Below are 17,112 nucleotides of genomic sequence, written 5' to 3' on the forward strand. Positions count from 1 at the left end.
CTGGGGTCTGTGGGGTCAGGGCCAGGCTGAGGTCTGGGGTCTGTGGGATCGGGGCCAGGCTGTGGGCTGGCCCTGGGGTGGGATGGAGTCGGGTTGGGCCCTGGGGCCGGGCTGGGCCCTGGGGTCTGGTCGTGGGGGTAGGCTGTGGGCTGGGCTCTAGGGTCTGTGGGGCCGGGCTGGGCTGAGGTCTGGGGTCTTTGGGGTCAGGCTGGGCCTTGGGGTCTGTGGGGCCGGGCTGGCCCTGGGCTCGGGCTGGGCAGAGGTGCTGTGGGGTGTGTGGAACCAGCTGGCCAGGAGCTGCTCAACAGGTTTCTGCCCTGAAAACTGCCTTGGAAAGCTCAGGTGGAGCTCCTCGCCGACGGCAGGATGGAGGCTGGCTGTGGTCAGCGGTACCTTCCTGTGACGGCCAGGTCGGTGCTGTGTCCCCGGGGCAGCCCCCAGGGCTGTGGAAGCGCCTGCGGTGACCTCAGGCACACGCAGGCTCTGTGTGTGTGCGTGTGTGTGCAGGGTATCTCTGAGTGACGGACAGCAGAGGGCAGGCGTTCCGGACACGGGGTCCTAGTCCTCAGTGGCCGTCAGGAAATTCTGTGCTGGGGAAGCCGAAGGCACCCCTGCTGGCTGTGAGGGCCCCGGCAGCTCCCGCGCCAGGGCGTGTGTCTGCATGTGGCCGCGAGCGCCCTGCTGGGGGCGGGCGTCAGGGGTCGGGGCGGCTCCTCCTGGGTGGGGGGTTAGCACGGCTCCCTTATTTGGAGGGGAACCCTGAAGGAGTCTTGAGTGTCTCCTGAGCGGTTCTGTATCCGTTTTCAGTGTCTTTCTCATCATGCGAATGACCACAGGGCCTCTCCTGTGTGTGTCCTGGGAATGTGGGGGCCTCTTTGCCCGTGGCCTGGCTGCTGTCATCCCCCAAGGGGCTGGAGACCCTGCACCCTGCAGCTTCCAGGCAGGGCCCACAGGTGGGGGCAGCCGGGCCGTCCTGTGGTGAGAGGAGCCCTGGTCAGCATCGTTCAGCCCCGGGGCTGCTCCCAGAGCAGTGCCTCCCGGCGGCACCCCGCTCGCATCTCCAGGGATGCCCCTTTCCCATGCTGGGGAGCCCGTGTCCTCTCCACATGGGCTGCGGCTTGCTTTCTGTGTCAGTCCCCAACGGCCACCCGCCCCGCAACTTCCGGGCCCAGGCCACGGTGGAGAGAGTCGAGGCTCTGAGGTGGAGGGGCCGGAACCCGGCCTGGGAGCCGCTTCCCAGGTTGGGGCGGCCAGGCTCCCACTGCCAGCTGCAGCCCCGGGAACCCGGGCAGCCTGGGCCTGCGCTGCGGAAAGCACTCATGCTCCACTTGGGTGTCAGACACACAGACTAACCAGGGGCTGTCGACAGTCAGAACGGGCGGGGAAGCCCTGATTTCATCTCCCAGCAGGCCTCGGCTCGTGTCCTGTGGGGTCCGCGCTGGCGTCTCCCCTGCCTTCCGACGCTGCTTCTGGGCACGTGTGCGGCACAGACACCCCGAGGACAGGACAGGCCACGGTTACGAGCCCCGGGCGCCTGCCAAGGGTGCTGCCATCCCCGTATCCTCCCCAGAGAGCGCGGAACCCGGCCCGGCCCCTCATCAGCAAGCAAACAGCAAATACTCATGAGGGTTGAGGACCCCCAGCTCATTGACAGCTGTTACGAGCTTGGGTGGCTCTGGGGCATGGTGGGGACCCTGGAGCCAGGCCCCCAGGGCCCCCAAGTCCCCTCTGGGGCAGAATCGCTGGCCTGCCAGCAGAGGACCTGGGGCACCCTGCTGGGAACAGCCGTCCTGCTGGAGGCCACACACCGCCAGAGCCTGTTCTGCAGGCCTGAGGCTCGAAGCCCCCACTAAGAAAAACTGAGTCGTCCAAAGGGCTAAACAGCAAATGCTTCCATTTTCCTTTCCTGTAAGGAAAACATGCTCAGAGGAATTGTGAAGTTACGGCTGTTCTCATGGGGGAGTTTAGGGCACGTTGCTCTTCAGTGTTCAGGAAGCCTGTAAACTGCAGCTCGAACGGGTTATTTCTGACTCCAGAAAACAAATGACAGGGTGAGTTTTCAGCAGTTGAAAACTGAAACTGTCTTACCACGCTTCTAAACTCCCGGCAGCACCTGGCACTTTAATGTTATGTGCATGGGCATTTCTGTACTTGGTAAAACAGCAACCTTTTTAAGATGACGTAGTGAGCTAATGTTTGCCTAGAGATTGCGCAGCTAACATCCTCCTTGATATTCACTTAGGTGCAAAAGACACTGCATGGCCTCCCCAACCAAGGGTCTTGTTTACTTTCTCTAGTTTGTCGTTTTAAAATAATAAACATTTTTCATTCTCTGAACCCCTATCATACTTCTACACATGGCTTTAAATCCAGCCCCATAAGGAAGGCACCCACCACCCGCCCTCCTGACCCACAGTGCTGGTCTCCACTGCCCCTTTCACACCAGACTCACACTAGTTCAGCATCTCTGTCTGAAAACTGAGGGGTGGTCCCCAAGGGACAGGCCTGCCGTCTCTGACCTCTTGCTCAGGGAAAGCCAGACAGTTTCCAGAGTCCCACGTGAGTCTGGCAGGCGCCTCCTCCTGTGTGGATTGATGAGCGCTTGAAGGTTGGCGTCTCTTCGCACCCTGAGCAGCTCCGCCAGGCGCCCGGCTCACACACCCGCTGGTTCAGTCGCTCAGTCGTGTCTGACTCTTCGCGACCCCATGGGGGGCAGCACACCAGGCTTCCGTGTCCTTCACCAACTCCCAGAGTTTGCTCAAACTCATGTCCATTGAATCAGTGATGCTATTCAAACTGCTTTTTGATGTAATTTTCCAATATTAAAAAAAAAAATTCTGAGCTACTAATATATTAGATGCCTCTAGCTGTTTTTTGCTCTTTAATCACTGTGACTGTTACTGGGTTTCAAATATCTTAAAAACTAGTCCGTTCAGATGGTTTAGTATTTTTAAATCATCTTGAGAGTAAGAACCAGGTAATCTCTGGTCAATATTCTCAAAATATTATTTGCTAATTTACCAAAATATTCCTCAGTATAGGGCCTACCCCGAGGTGACAGATGCCTGAGAAAGGCTGACGTCTACAGAGCGTGGTTGGCACTGTTGAACCAAGCAGTCTTGAAGTAAGTGGGACATCGGCTGCACCCCGGGAGTCTCTCAGTTACGCAGACTTTCGTTGAACTGGTTGGTATTTATGATAATAGGGTTTGACCTGCATCTGTAAACCAAGATCAGCAGCGTTCTCCCCGTGTAACCTGGATTATTATTCCTTCAAGACTGACATCTCAACAGAAAATACACAGATTTTACATAATAGTTTTCACCCTAGCTATTAATATGAATAAAGGGAACATTTTACCAGCTAAAACTGTAACCAGCTTTACAAACTAACAAGGGTACGTTTGGTGTTGGGTCCTGTGGCAGCAAGGAGTGCTCGCCCACCCCATGAGGCGTCTTCCTCCCAGACATAGGGGAGAGACCACCCCACAAAGCACCTGTCTCCCTGCCTGCCCCCCCCTTGCCGAGCCCGGTGTCTCCAGCCCTGCCCCCACCCTTGCTGAGCCCGCTGTCTCCAGCCCTGCCCCCCCACCTTGCTGAGCCCGGTGTCTCCCTGCCTTCCCCCCGCTTGCTGAGCCCGGTGTCTCCAGCCCTGCCCCCCACATCAGCCCCTGTGGCAGACGGTGAGCAGCCCCGTAGGTGTTGCTTTCTGCTGCTCCCACCATCCTGACCCGGCACTTCTGGTCTGGGATGCAGTCTTGACTCCACTTTAGAACCTGTTGTCCCAGGGTGAGAAGTGTTGTCTGGGTGAATAATACAGACTAAGGGTGCAGGCGGCTAGCTGTCACTTTCTCTCTAATCAGAACCACTGGTATGCTGGGTTTGGTTTGGTCTTTTAAATCCACTGAGTAAAAGCTAGTCAGCAGTAGCTTTTCAGCAGAAAGCTCCTCACGAGAATGGGAGGACCTGTCGGCATGGAAGCAGGTCCCACCACCCCTGGAGCAGTGCCCCGAGTCCTGGGTGGACTGGGCTGGCTCAGCCACAGAGAGGCCTGCAGACCGGAGGCTGGTTCCGGGACTCTCGTCACCGTGGTGGATCCTCCCTGGGGACCGGTCCACGTGCGACGGGCCAATTCGAGACCTGGGAGTGAGACGGAAGGACTCCCTGCCCGGAGGCCTGCCGGCTCACAGGGGAGACGAGGGGAAACGCAGGGGTCACCGCCGGGCAGAGGGAGCCTTGTGGTCAAGGCGCGGGTGCGGCGCTGGGCGCCGGAGGCCTGTCGGGCAGTAGGCGTGTCTGCCTGGAGGGCGGGCGGGGGTGCCCAGCATGACCCGCAGACCCCAGTATGGGCAGCTCCGGAGAAGATGGTGGACACAGCCCCGCGGCGGGGCAGGCCGGGCGCCCCAGATGGCGACGTGTCCAGTGAGAAGTGCTTTGGGAGGCTCAGGAGTGATGGGAGGTGGTTGGTATGAAGCTCAGGAGAAAATCACGGGCAGAGAGTGCTGAGATGTGTGACCTAAACTGCAGGCAGACATCGCATGGGGAGCAGCGGGGAGCACAGCCCGGGGAGGAGCAGCAGCGGTCAGGGCTCCTCCCAGGCCGCCCCTGCGGGCAGCCAGGGCCCGCGTCTGGCTGTTACAGTGACGAGCCTCCGTCCCGAAGAGCCCAGGAGTGGAGGGTCACAAGGGCAGAGGGCTTGAGAGGTGGAGGCTCCAGCCCGCCTTCAGCATGGCCCGCGTCTCCCGTCTGAGATGGTTCCAGGGCCCAGCATGGCTCTCACTGTCTCTTGGCCTCATCGCCCGTGGGCGGGCCGACGGTTACAGTCAGGAGACGGGAGAGGCTGGAGCCGGCCTTTCGTTCCTCTGGTTTCTGGTCCTGAGTGTGTGTCCCGCAGGGGCCAGTGGGGTCCCAGCCCGGAGCCCCACTGCCTTCTCCGACTGCAGAGCAGGCATCCTCCCCAGGAGGCCTGGACTTGACCACTGTCCTCTTCCCAGTGAGAGCAGTGTCTTTGTGTCAGAGCGTCGACCTCTTGAGTGATTATCAGAGAGAGAGCGTAACTGGACAGTCAAATAATAACCCAAAGTGCCCATGGGTTAGAGAGGGTAAGTAGGGATTAGCCTGGATAATCAAAATCTACAAATAATAAAACCCTGGCTTGTGGGCAGGGATGTACTTGAGCTTACTCCTCTGGCGGCCTGCAGCCCCACAGCCCAAGGGGCCAGGTGAGTGGGCAGTGGGGGCTGAGCTGACAGAGCTCCCTTAGGGCCTGCGCTGTGCAGACCCAGGACCCGTGCGCCTGCCTGCTCCGTGTGGGCCGGGCGCCCCGACCAGAACCACAAGAGCCAGCCCGTGGTCCCTGGTCCTCGGCACCTGGCCTGTGAAGACCGGTGGAGAGGGTGCTTGTTCCTGGGTTCGTGACAGTTTGCGGATGGTGTTTAAGTGCAGAGGGCTTGCCCCGGGTTCTTCAGGGAAACTTTAGTATGTTCGTATATTTCCTTCTACTATCAGTACATCTTGTGAGCTCCCAAAAGATCTGTGGGGCTTTCCTGGTAGCTCAGACGGTAAAGAACCTGCCTGCATTGCAGGAGACCCGTGTTCGATCCCTGTGTCGGGAAGGTCCCCTGGAGAAGAGCATGGCAGCCCACTCCGATATTCTTGCCTGGAGAGTCCTCAGGGCCAGGGGGGCCTAGTGGGCTACAGTCACGGGGTCGCAGAGTCAGACGCGACTGAGCGACTAAGCACAGCACAAGAGGTGTGGGAATTCTTTGGAAACTGGGAATGTCCGCTAGGGAAAAGTGCCGGCCTGGATGGAATGAAGATGGGGCCGGCGTGACCAGAGGGGCAGCAGGGCTGGACCTCTGCCGATGGGGGGGACACACCGGAGCTCGTGCAGCGACAGCTGGTCACCTCGTTCCCACGAGCCTCCCACGCGCTCGTCCCGATCTGGCAGTGAGGGTTTTCCCGCGCGCTCGTCCTGATCTGGCAATGAGGTTTTCAGCAGTGAGGGTTTTCTCGCGCGCTCGTCGTGGTCTGGCGGTGAGGGTTTTCCCGCGCGCTCCTCACGGTCTGGCAGTGAGGGTTCTCAGAAGTGTCTCCAGGAGCTGAATGTGGTTCCTGTGTTTCTTGACTCCACTGGTTTACTTTCCATATGCAGTAAGTACTTGGTAAAGACAAACGCGGTAAAACGCGATGAAGTCAGATGTAATTGAATACTTTTAAAAGTTGTATTTTGCCTGCAAGTGTTGCCCGGAGGACACCCACCTGCCCGCGTGTCGTGCTGCTGGCATTGTTGACTCAGGCTGTGAGCCGTCAGCCGGCCTCCGCTGCAGGGCTGTGCACTGTGGACACTTCCTGCCCTGGGGCGCGGGCTGAGCTTGGCCAAGCCTCTCACTGTGGGGCTTTCCAGAACGTCCTGAGCTGGTGTCCTGGCCTGGGCTGGGGCCTGCGACCGTGCTCACGTGTTTCTCCCTGGACTGTGTCGTGGGCACACGGCCCTCGGCAGGGCGGGCCTGACCCAGCCACCAGTATAGTCCCGGATGCTGGGACAGCCCGGACTCAGGAAGGCCCTGTTCAGAGCTGGGGCCCCCCGGCCACCGGTTCAGGCTTGCCAGAGCCTGAGGCCGTGTCTGTGTGTGGGGAGGGGCTCTCAGAGGCTTGGCGTTGTGTGGACGTTCTCGGGCGCGGGCAGGTGTGCAGTGGGTCCTCGTCTGGGCGCAAGGCAGACGCTGGCTTGGCGCCCACTGCGTCCTCTGCAGGGAGCGCGGAAACAGGCTTTCCCACGGCTCTGGGGTCAGCCCGCTGGTCTCGGCCTGGGCACATGACGCGGTCCGCCTCTCCCTTGGGCCCGGCCTCCAGAGCCACGATTTTATTTTAAACTTGGTCAGAGGAGTTTGGTTTTAATTATCCACCTTCTTGAACTCCCAGTAACTCCAAGCTAAAAGCTTTTGTGGGGATTTTTCTAAGCCAGCCGCTGGTGTTTCGAGAGCCTCTACATTTCACAAATGAAAACCAGCCTGGCCCCGTCCCATTCCAGGACGGCCTTGTGAATTCCCGGCGCCCTTGGCCCTGCTCTCTTATTAGAAACAGGCCCCAGCCAGTGAGGTCGTTACGGGAGAGTTCGGGAGGTGTGGGAGGGAGGAGCCAGCTCCTTGGTTTGGGAGCATTTCTGAGCTGTGGTCTGTCTGGGTCCTCCTCCTCCTCACTTTCTGTTTTCCGTGTGTGTGCGGCTTTCTGAGCAGCTTGTCGTCTCTGCTGCTGAGGCCCCAGGTTGGGCCATAAAGGCTGTGAGAGCGACTGAGCAGCCTCCCTCCAGCCCAGAGGCAGCAGAGTCCCGCCTCGCGGCCGACAGCGCTGGTCTTCAGAGCAGAGCAACGACGTCTCTAACCGGGAGTCCTTCCTGAGACGTGCTAACTCGAGCACAGGCGACCAGACACCTGTACTCACCTGCGGCTTGGAGGGCGGGGGACTCGGGCCATGTCCAAAGCACAGGTGCAAGGACGCCTTGCCTGTCCTCTGAGGGCGCAGCCTGGCCGGGCCTGGGCCCTCGCTGCCCCTGGGGCGGCTCTGGCTCCTCCCGGGGGGCCCTGGGCCCTTCCCCGACTCCCATGATGTCCTTAACGGGCTCGCTGCCCACTCTCCTGGCCCACTCCGACCACTCCCTGCAGGGATGGGCGCACACTTCCGAATGAGGTGCAGTGTCCGGATGACAGGGAGCTGGGCTTAGTGAGTGACAGCTCCTTTGATCAAGAAACCCAGACTTGTCTCTCCCTAAACGTAGCTGGTGCTTTTCCATTAGATGCCAGATTATCCAGGGCATTAAGCCAGGCACAACGGGAGTTTCTGGAATACGATCTCAGCACCAGCACCGTGCCATCCAAGGCCGGGGCTGCGTCCCAAGGCCTCTACCCTTCCAGGCCCGCCTGCCCTCGGGGCCCTCAGAAGCCTCCTGGGCTCATTGACGCTGCAGGGACAGTGCCTTCTCTAGAAACCCCAGGGGTCCTCCTCTGAAGCGGTGCATGTGTGGCCGAGCTGCCTCGCCTGCACCCAGATCGTGTCTCCTGAGACTCACGCTCTCCTCCGAGGGGCCGGTCACCTCGAAACGTGGCTGAGGCTCGTCCTTGAAGGTGGTGGTAAAAAGCGGAGGGTCCCAGAGGGCTCAGGTGGTCACTAGTTGGGAGCGGCGGAGGACATGGTGGGAGGAGGCCCGTCTCCTCTGACCCCGGCTTCGGGTGATTCCTGCTCGTCCCTGCCCTCTGGTGGAAGTCCACCTGAGGTGGGTCTTGCACCGTGAGAAGCGCGGCCCCACGGGAGAAGCGGGCGAGTATTCCTCGAGCCCTCCAGGCGGCCCCTCGGGGAGCCCCGGGCTGTCCTGAGGGCAGCGTGGCACGACCGGCCCACCGTCTGTGTAGCTTCCTCAGCGGAGGCCGTGCTGTGTGTCCCCTGCGTGCGATCTGCCCGGAGGACCGCAGGGGCGTGACGGCAGGAACCCACCCCAGTGGGGAGGTCACCACCCCTGCCCTGTGAGGAGCGAGTCCTGGACCTGACTCATGAGCTCTGATGGAGACAGACCTGGTGAACGCTGAATTTCCTCTCTTCACCAGAGACAGTCCGCACCGCAGAATTTAAAGCTGGAGACGCAGAGTAAAGTCTCACCCGACAGGTCACACACTTAGAGAGAGGACGTCAGGAACCCCCAAGCAGTAAATCTGTGGGCCACCAAACCGGGCCCATCTGCAGGCACCCTGCCCAGGGGCTCAGGTTTCTGTAGGAGAGATAGGAAGGGATGGTTCACTGCTCAGAACGACCGTGTGCGCGTGGTGGGCCGGGCCTGTGCTGAGCGCCCCTGGGGGCATCACCGGGAGGGCGGGGCCCCTGGGGCGCATGAGCAGCACTGTCTCCCCGCTGTCTCTCCTCGCCCCACTCCGTCTGCCCCCGCTGCTCAGGCAGGCCTGCCGGCCGCACTCTTGGTGCCACCACTCGGCCTCCCCGCAGGCCCTGCGCGGAGGTCTCTGTTCGCTGGGGCCCTTGCTGTCCCCGGTCCGGGTTTGGCCTCGCTTCTCTGGGGTCCGGGTGTGTCCTGATGGGCAGGCCCCGGCCGTGAGCCCCCCGCCCCTGGCACAGCCCCTGGGGGCAGCTTGAGCGCTGGCACTCAGGCCAGGCGACACGCTGGGCTGGTGAAGAGGGGCGGGGCCGGGCGGTACAGGGGTGAGTCAGGAGGACTCCTGAGCCGTTGAGGGCGTCTGGCCCCAGGTCAGAAGAAGGCGCACGCGCCTTGCAGCCACTCCTCCGTCAGCGGTGGGGTGGGTCTTCACCCCAGACGCTCATGTCCAGCTGCACGCAGGTCACCCAGGGCTGTGGCGCCATTCACGGAGGAAGGCCGGCTCTTGGCCTGTCGAGGGGACACCTGCCAGCCAGAGGTCTGGGTGGAGGTCCGGTGGGGCGCTATGGAAAGCAGAGCTGGTGGGCGTGAGCCCGGGTCAGGCGAGGGTCTCAGGGATGGCACCTCGCGGCCGGGTCGCTGGGTCGGGGCCGCGGCCCACGGTGTGGGGCACCATCCCTGGGAAGGCCCAGCCCGGCGGGAACCTGCGCGTCCTGTTCCTCGCCCTCCTGCTTCTGTCTCCCCTCATCGATATTGTTATTAACTCCTCAGAAAAGAAAAATAAATACGTGTACGTCGATGGAGGTTTTTTTGGTTTTTTGCCTGAGTTCTTTTATTAGAAAAGTGGAGATAAAGGGTAAAGGTCATCTGTGATCAAACATAAATGTGAAGCAGCCACACTGTTACGCTGGTGCTCTCAGTGGCCCTAAGCAGGTGGGCTCCCAGCCGAGGCCTGTGAGCCCCTCCTCCTGAGGCCTCAGTGCTTTCTTGCTCTGCTCCTCTCACCGTCCTGGGAGCGAGGGGGCCTCTGCCTGCCCTCCTCTCCCTTCATGAGGGGCCTGAGGGCAGTGGGGACGATCCTGGGCCTTCACAGAGTAGATGAGGGCGTCCCCGAGAGCAGGGCTGGGTGTGAACATAAGGCGATGGGTAGACGGGACGCTGAGGTACAGAGAGGTGGCCCGTCACAGGCCTGCGTGGTCCTGGGACACAGGGCCATTTGTTGGGGGCTGGCGGTCCTGTCACAGGTCACTGAACCCCAGCTTAACGCGATGTGCTCCCCGCCACCACCACCAGCCGCAAGTCTTGAGAGTCCTGGGCATGTGGGGCGGGACTTTGCTCAGCAGCCTTTCCTTAGCCTGCGAAGCTGCACCCCGTCTGCAGCTGTGGAGCTGGGGTGTCTGGTTGGAAAGTACACTTGGGAATGGAAACAGCTGGTTTCGGCCTGCGGCTGACTGACTTCCTGTTTGTCTCCTTTCCGCAGCATGAGCGACTCTCCAGGTAAGGCCCTCCGTGCGCCACACCCGTGAGTAAGCGTGCTTGCCCACGCCCCCGCCCGCCTCAGCGCCTCTGTGTCCTCTCTTCTCCTCTCCTTGCCCCCTGCACAGCCCCTCCATCCACATCACGCTGAGTCCTGCCTCCACCTCGGTTCCCCTGGGCTCGGGGGGCGTGAGCATCCCGACAGACAGACGGGTGGACAGACAGTCTCAGCGGGAAGCAGCTGGGCCCAAAGGGAGGTGCTGGTGGCGCTTGGGGGAGAGGAGTGGCCCGTCGGACCCCTGGTTCTGGGTCGGGGCCTCAGCCCGCCCCCTGTACCCAGGTGGGCCCAGGGGAAGTTTGTCCGGTGAGTTACAGCCCTGAAAACTCGAAGGAGCGTGTCAGGGTGAGGGGAGGGTCCTCTGTAACTTTTTACCAAGTACCTAAGGGCAGACTTGGTCTTCCTGAAGTACGAAGTAAAAGAGTGGAGACCGTCGGTCCCCAGGTTTGTGACCCCTCTGATGAACCTGAGAGGGACAGGGGTGCGTGGTTACGGGAGGTGTGGGGCGGATCGGTCTCATGACGGAGCCGCTGCTTCCTTGTTGATAGACCCTAAAATTCACACATGGGCGCGTGTCCTCGCCACGCATGTCCTCTCGCCAGCACCAGCTGAGGGTAACTCTAATTTCCCTCTAACCCAGAAGAAAACTAATTTTGCAGATTGGTAGAGAGAAGCGCTTTACTCCAGTTAATTTCTTGTGAACTCTGTTACATTATAATGCCATTTATGAAGATAAATTTCCCTGCCAACTTCAAAATATGCTGTAAAACTATAGCGAGTAGATCAGTGAGGCACTCAAAGTCGGTGGGACCAGCCAACAGCCCCCGGAGTCACACGTGACTTTCTAGCTTCATAGGGGCGGAATCCATCTCATTACATAAGATTCAAACCTCTGCTAGTGAAGAGACAAAAGTAAAGTGGGGGAAACATTTCCTGCAGCTTACGTTAGTTCTAAGGCTTCCTTGGTAGCTCAGCTGGTAAAGAATCCACCTGCAATGCAGGAAACCCTGGTTTGATTCCTCGGTTGGGAAGATCTGCTGGAGAAGGGAGTGGCTGCCCACGGTAGGATTCTGGCCTGGAGACTCCGCAGACTGTACAGTCCATGGGGTCGCAGAGAGCCGGCTACGACGGAGCGGCTTTCGCGTCAGTTTTAAAAGCCCTGCTGAACGGAGGGTGCTCAGAATATTTCCTTCTCGACGAAACAGTTCCACTGCTGAGAAAGTAACTGGACAGACAGGCTAAGATTTATGGGCGGGTCAGTGTGTGCCTTGGGGAAGGAAATGTCATCCCACTCCAGTATTCTCGCTTGTAGAATCTCGTGGGTAGAGGAGCCTAGCGAGCTACCGTCCCTGGGGTCGCAAGGTCAGACACGACCTAAGTGCCTTAGCACGGACGGTGTGGGCCTTTCAGTAGAGGATTAAGCGCTCACGCAGCCATACAGTGGAAGTCTCCACAATCATCTTTTTCTTATTGAGGGAGACCTGTCCTTACGTACGTGTGGGGTGCCCGTGGTCGTTGTGAGCAGGTGTAGGGGAGGAGAGGAGAGGCAGACACGGAAAGTGTTCTCCGAATTTGCTTACAGAAGTGTCTGTTCCTACCTCCGCGTCTAACATCCTGCAGGAACCCAGACTAAGCTGTTGACAGAGACTGTCCTGGGGCAGGGCTTGGGGTGACTTTCACTTTCTGTTTAAGGCACTTTGATACCCGTGCTTAAGTTGTTCAGCAAGCAGTACCACTTTTATAATCAGGAAAGTCATTGAAGGGATTTTTGCTTACAAAAGGTGTTTTTTTAAGTGTAAGAAGGAAAAGAATGCTGCTGTAGGACGCAGCCTCCCTCTGAGGACAGGGTGGCCCTCAGTGTCCTGGGCACCGCGCCCCTCCCAGCTCTGCCTTTTCTGGCACCTGGATCCCACCCACCTCCGAGCAGTGCCCACAGTACGGGGCCGCAGGCAGACGCTCCGGACCCGGGCCTTCACGCGTCCTGGTTCAGGGTGGAGCCCAGCAGGGCCAGTTCGTCTGTGGCCGTTCATGGGCTGCATTTTAGCTTGGGAACAGCAAAGCCCCGGACAAACAGGAACACTGTTAGGGACCCACTCAGTCTGTGATCCACTCTCGGACCAGCCAGTTCTGGAACGAAGCCACCGTCTGCCCCAAGCATGCAGCCCGTACACGCTGTGAAGCCCCGTCCTGGGCATGGCTGCCCCCATGTGGCGTCCAGAGGAGGGGGTGGACGGTGAGCTCGCCTGCCCCGTGCCTTCCTCGCCCACCCCAGCTTTGAGCGCCAGGCCCACGTGTTTCTGACTTCATTGGAATCATTTTGTAAGAGCCTCTGAGATCCAAGAAACTTGCTTTTAAAAGCACTCTCTCGAGGGAAGGTATTCACCCCGAAGCTAGTGTGAAAAGCTCTGAGATTTCAGCCAGCACAGGCGTGTAAACTGCCAACTTGAAGCCCATTGTGTGCTGGGTGCGAGCTGGCCCCCTGCCCAGCTGGGCAGGCATGCCCTGTGGTGCTCAGCCCCTCTGGGGAAGGCGTCCGCTGCCCTTTAGCGTCTCCCCCTACACCTTGCTGTTCTCGGAACCAGCTTCCCCTTCCCTGTGTCTCCTGCAGGCTGGAATCTGGAGGCAGCGATGCGTCCACCGAGCGGGCCTCAGCCAGAGCCCGCCGGGAGGCCCGCGAGGCCCGCCTGGCCACCCTGAGCAGCCGCGCAGAGGAGGACGGCAGTAGAGACTACAGGAAGGTGGGCTCCAACCCCGGCCCACCCCCTCGGGACAGCCCCGCAGGGCGCCTCGGTCACCCCTCTCTGCCGGCTGCTGTTTCTTGTACAGTAAAAATGTCCCTGTATCGGGTGCTTAGAGGTGTGGGAAGCAGCAAGGACCGAGAGTTGTGGAAGGGAGAGCAAAGCCGTTTGCTTTCAGTGAGCCCCTGAGCCCCAGACATACGCTGCGCAGTCGCGGTCAGCAACAATACTCTGGTTTGAGGGTTTATGTTATTTCACAGCTCGTTTCCTTCACTTCTTGCAGAAGAGAACCCAGCTCAGGGGGCCGGCTCGAAACCGTTCCTATGCATGACGTGCCAGGAAAAACTTTTTTGTTACCAAAACGTTTGTCTTGTTAGGCAGAACTTGGCTAAAACGAGTACACATACAAGAGCGGCTCCAGCGTCAAGCCTCTTCCATGTGGGAACCAGATTTTTACACCACGACGCATAGCGCTGCGTCTGCCCTGGAGAGCAGCGTGACTGACGACAGAGGGGGCGTCATCTTTGTGTTCGGCCCCTTGGACCTCATGGTTCCAGCAGCAGGAGGCCTGTCCCCAGCTGCCCACTTGGTGGGGACCTGACTCCTCTCTCCCTCCCCAGCTCTACGAGAGCGCCCTGACCGAGAACCAGAAGCTGAAGACAAAACTTCAGGAGGCCCAGCTCGAGCTGGCGGACGTGAAGTCCAGGCTTGAGAAGATGGCCCAGGTGAGGTGGGGAGAGGAGAGCCAGACTTGGGTGCAGCAGCGAGGTGGTCAGGACGGCCCTCCCCAGAGATGAGGAGCAGGCTTCACCTGCCACGGGCCGTTGCTGGGTCTGTGGGAAGCTGCTTGGAGGCCTGGGGTTGAAAGTTTTGAGTCTGCCAGGGCGGCCCAGGTGGAGACCAGAGCTGGCTGTCAGTTCTGCCCCAGGATGGGGTCCAAAAGCAGAGATGGAAATGCTGGACCTGAGCAGTGAGCATGTGGCGGGGTCCAGTGTCCTAACCCCGAGGCGAGCAGGGGTGTCAGCGCCCCGGGGGGCCGGGGTGGGGGCATGCCCCAGGGGGGCCTGCCCCGAGGGCCTGTCCTGGGAGCTGTCCTTCATCCTCACCCTGGAAGGGCCCCGCCTGCTCATGGCAGCCGAAGCTGACTTTGTCCTGAAGGGGCTGCCGGGCTGGCCACGCATGCCTGGGCTGCACGGTTCAGAGGCTGGGGGCGTCCTGTGAGGAGCCCCGCCCCCACTCCCTCTGCAGAAGCTCCAACAGTGCCTCCTTTGACCTCCCGGTCTTGGCTTCATGGCACAGCGCTCCCACAAGCTGGGACACTGATTGTGTGGTGGCTGTTGAAGATAAACTCAGCCTCTGCGTCCCTGGGGAAGTGTGCGGACTTTTTAGCCAACTACTTTACTGGGTGTGTCGGAATATGCTTTGTTTTGCCAAATACGAGTTACTGAAAGTCAGAAGAAATGCTGGTGCTGCAAGCCAAGCCTCAGCTCTTTACCAAAAATGGACTGTTCGATGGACAGCGAGGGGGAGGCCCGTCGGCCCCACACATCTGTGTGCAGACGGTTACCACATGGACACACGGCGTGTCTGCAGGGAAGGCCCACCCGAACTCAGAGGGCTTAGAGTTAAACCAAGGCAAAACAGAACGAGTTCTTTGCCCGAGTAAGCTAGTTAAGCTCTCCCAATGCAGGTGAAGCAGCCGTGAAATGGCTCCCGCGGCCCCGGCTCAGGCAGGAGGACCGGGATGCAGCTGCCCTGCCCCTTCTCTCCTCCTGCTTCTCGGTGGAGAGAGTGGCCGGCCGATGGCCGTGCGCTTCAGAGACGCCGGTGAGAGCCTCGGACAGGAGCTTGAAATCCCGAGTCTGTGCTGGTTCCGGCCAGTCCTTCACTGAGAAAAGAAGCCTCCTCAAGAGCGCCAGCGCGCTTTCTTTGTTCACTCTGTCTCTGTGCCTGGTACTCAGCATCAGCAGCCACTTTGTCATCAGCGGTCTGCTGGTCATCAGGAATTCTGCCTGGTTCTGAAGCGCTGATAGCAGAAGGGGCCTGGGGGCGTCCCCATGCCCCATCAAGGAGTCCAGCCTTGAAGCTACGCTGCTTTTTGGCCGTGGTGGCTGAATCTTTTTATCTCCTCTCCAAATTATGTATTAAAAGTAGAGGCTTCCCTGGTGGCTCAGAGGTAAAGAATCTGCCTACCAGTGCAGGAGACATGGGCTTGATCCCTGGTCCTCAAAGATCCCACATGCTGAGGAGCAGCTAAGCCCACACTGCACGAGCTGGAGCCCGCACTCCCCCACGGGAGAAGCCGGGGAGCGGCCCCCGCGCGCCGCAGCCGGGGAGTGGCCCCTGCGCCGCAGCAAAGACCAGGCTCGGCCAGAGTGAAGAAAGGGAGAAGGTAGAGGGCGGCCCCTAGCAGAGTTCAGTCTCTCATTCGAGCAGAGTCTTGCCCGGTACGGAGCCCATTGCACAAAACAGGAAGGCGGTGCACACAGCAGGCAGGTCTGTGGGTGGACCGAGACCCACGGGCCTCCAGCCCGCTCACCTGAACAGCACCACCTCTGCCCCCAGGACAGAGGGCAGAGCAGCAGGGGCCGCTCACGAGGAAGGCCCCTCCATTCCCTCCGGCCTGAGGTTACAGAGAGGGAAGGGGGGTGGCGGGGGGCGAGTCGGGCAGCCTTGAAGCAGGTGTGTATCTCCAAGTATGTTGTTGTGTGTGCGCGCGTTGTGGGGGTGTTGTGTGTATATGATGAATGTGTGTATATGTAGTGGGTGCATGTGTGATGAATGTATTGTGTGGGAGTGTGGGGAATGTGTGCATGTAATTGTGTTGTGGTGCGTGTGTTGTGTATGTGGTGAATGTGTGTTTCTCTGTGGTGTTTTGTGTGTACATGTCGTGTGTCCTGCGTGTGTGTGTGGTGAATGTGTGTGTAGCCTTTTCTGTGGGTGTGTGGTGGATGAGTGTGTATGTAGTGTGTGGGCTGTGTTTGGTGGTGTCTGTGTGTGTACACGCGTGTTTGTGCATGTACATGTACTGTGTGGTATGTGAGTGTGATAAATGCGTGTGCGGGGGTTTTCTGTGTGTGTGCATGTCGTGTGTTGTCTGTATACATGTACTACATAGTGTGCGTATGCGTGTAGCGTGTATATAGCATGTGTGGTGTGTAGGCGTGTTGTGTGGTGAATGTATCTGTACACATGTGTGTACATGTGCTTGTGTGGTGAATGTGTGTGTCCAAGGAGTGTGTATTGTAAGGGGTTGTGTGTGTGTGTGATATGCATGTAGTGTGTGCTGAATGTGTGTGCATACATGTACATGCGGGGGGTTGTTGCTTGTGTGTGTACGTTGTGTGTGTGGTGTGTGTATACATGTATGCATGCAGTGTGTACGTGTGGTGTGTACCTGTAGTCTGGGTGTGTGTCGTATGTGTATATACATGTATGTGTGTACATGTGTATGTGTTGGGGAGCGTTGTGTATGTGATGTGCATGTCGTGTGTGTGTGTTGTGTAGTGTGCGTGTCGTGTGTGCATGTAGTGTGTGGTGTGTGTGTGTGTGTATTGTGTGTGCATGTGTGTGCGTGTAGTGTGGGTGCGTGTTGCGTTTGGGGGGTGTGGTGTGGGGGTGTGTGTGCATGTTGTGTGCGTGTGTGAGTTGTGTGTGCATGTGTGCGTGTTGTGTGGGTGTGTTTGGGGTGTGTGTGAGTTGTGTGCGTGTTGTATGCATGTTGCATGTGTGTGTGCGTGTTGTGTGCGTGTGGTGTGTGCATGTGGCGTGGGTGCATGTGAGTTGTGTGCGTGTTGTGTGCATCTGTGAGTTGTGTGTGCGTGTTGTGTGTGGGTGTGCGTTACGTTTGGGGCTGTGGTGGGTGTGAGTTGTGTTTGGGGAGTGTGTGGTGTGTGTGCGTGTTGTGTGTGCGTTACGTTTCGGGGGTGTGTGGTGTGGCTGAGTTGTGTGCGTGTGTGTTGC

The 17,112-nt window shown here is 59.3% G+C and overlaps 1 protein-coding gene across 1 annotated transcript in view; it reads left to right on the top strand.

The window, feature by feature from the left end:
• PPP1R12B (protein phosphatase 1 regulatory subunit 12B) overlaps positions 1-17,112 on the top strand; it is a 165,287-nt gene that overhangs the window by 142,737 nt on the left and 5,438 nt on the right. The window contains exons 18-20 of the mRNA XM_040263204.1: positions 10,358-10,374; positions 13,020-13,149; positions 13,770-13,874. Of these exons, the coding sequence (XP_040119138.1) occupies positions 10,358-10,374; positions 13,020-13,149; positions 13,770-13,874 (252 nt within the window). The remainder of the gene's footprint in view (positions 1-10,357; positions 10,375-13,019; positions 13,150-13,769; positions 13,875-17,112) is intronic.

The sequence above is a fragment of the Oryx dammah genome, unplaced genomic scaffold (assembly GCF_014754425.2).
Source record: "Oryx dammah isolate SB20612 unplaced genomic scaffold, SCBI_Odam_1.1 HiC_scaffold_21, whole genome shotgun sequence".
NCBI classification, from domain to species: Eukaryota; Metazoa; Chordata; class Mammalia; order Artiodactyla; family Bovidae; genus Oryx; species Oryx dammah.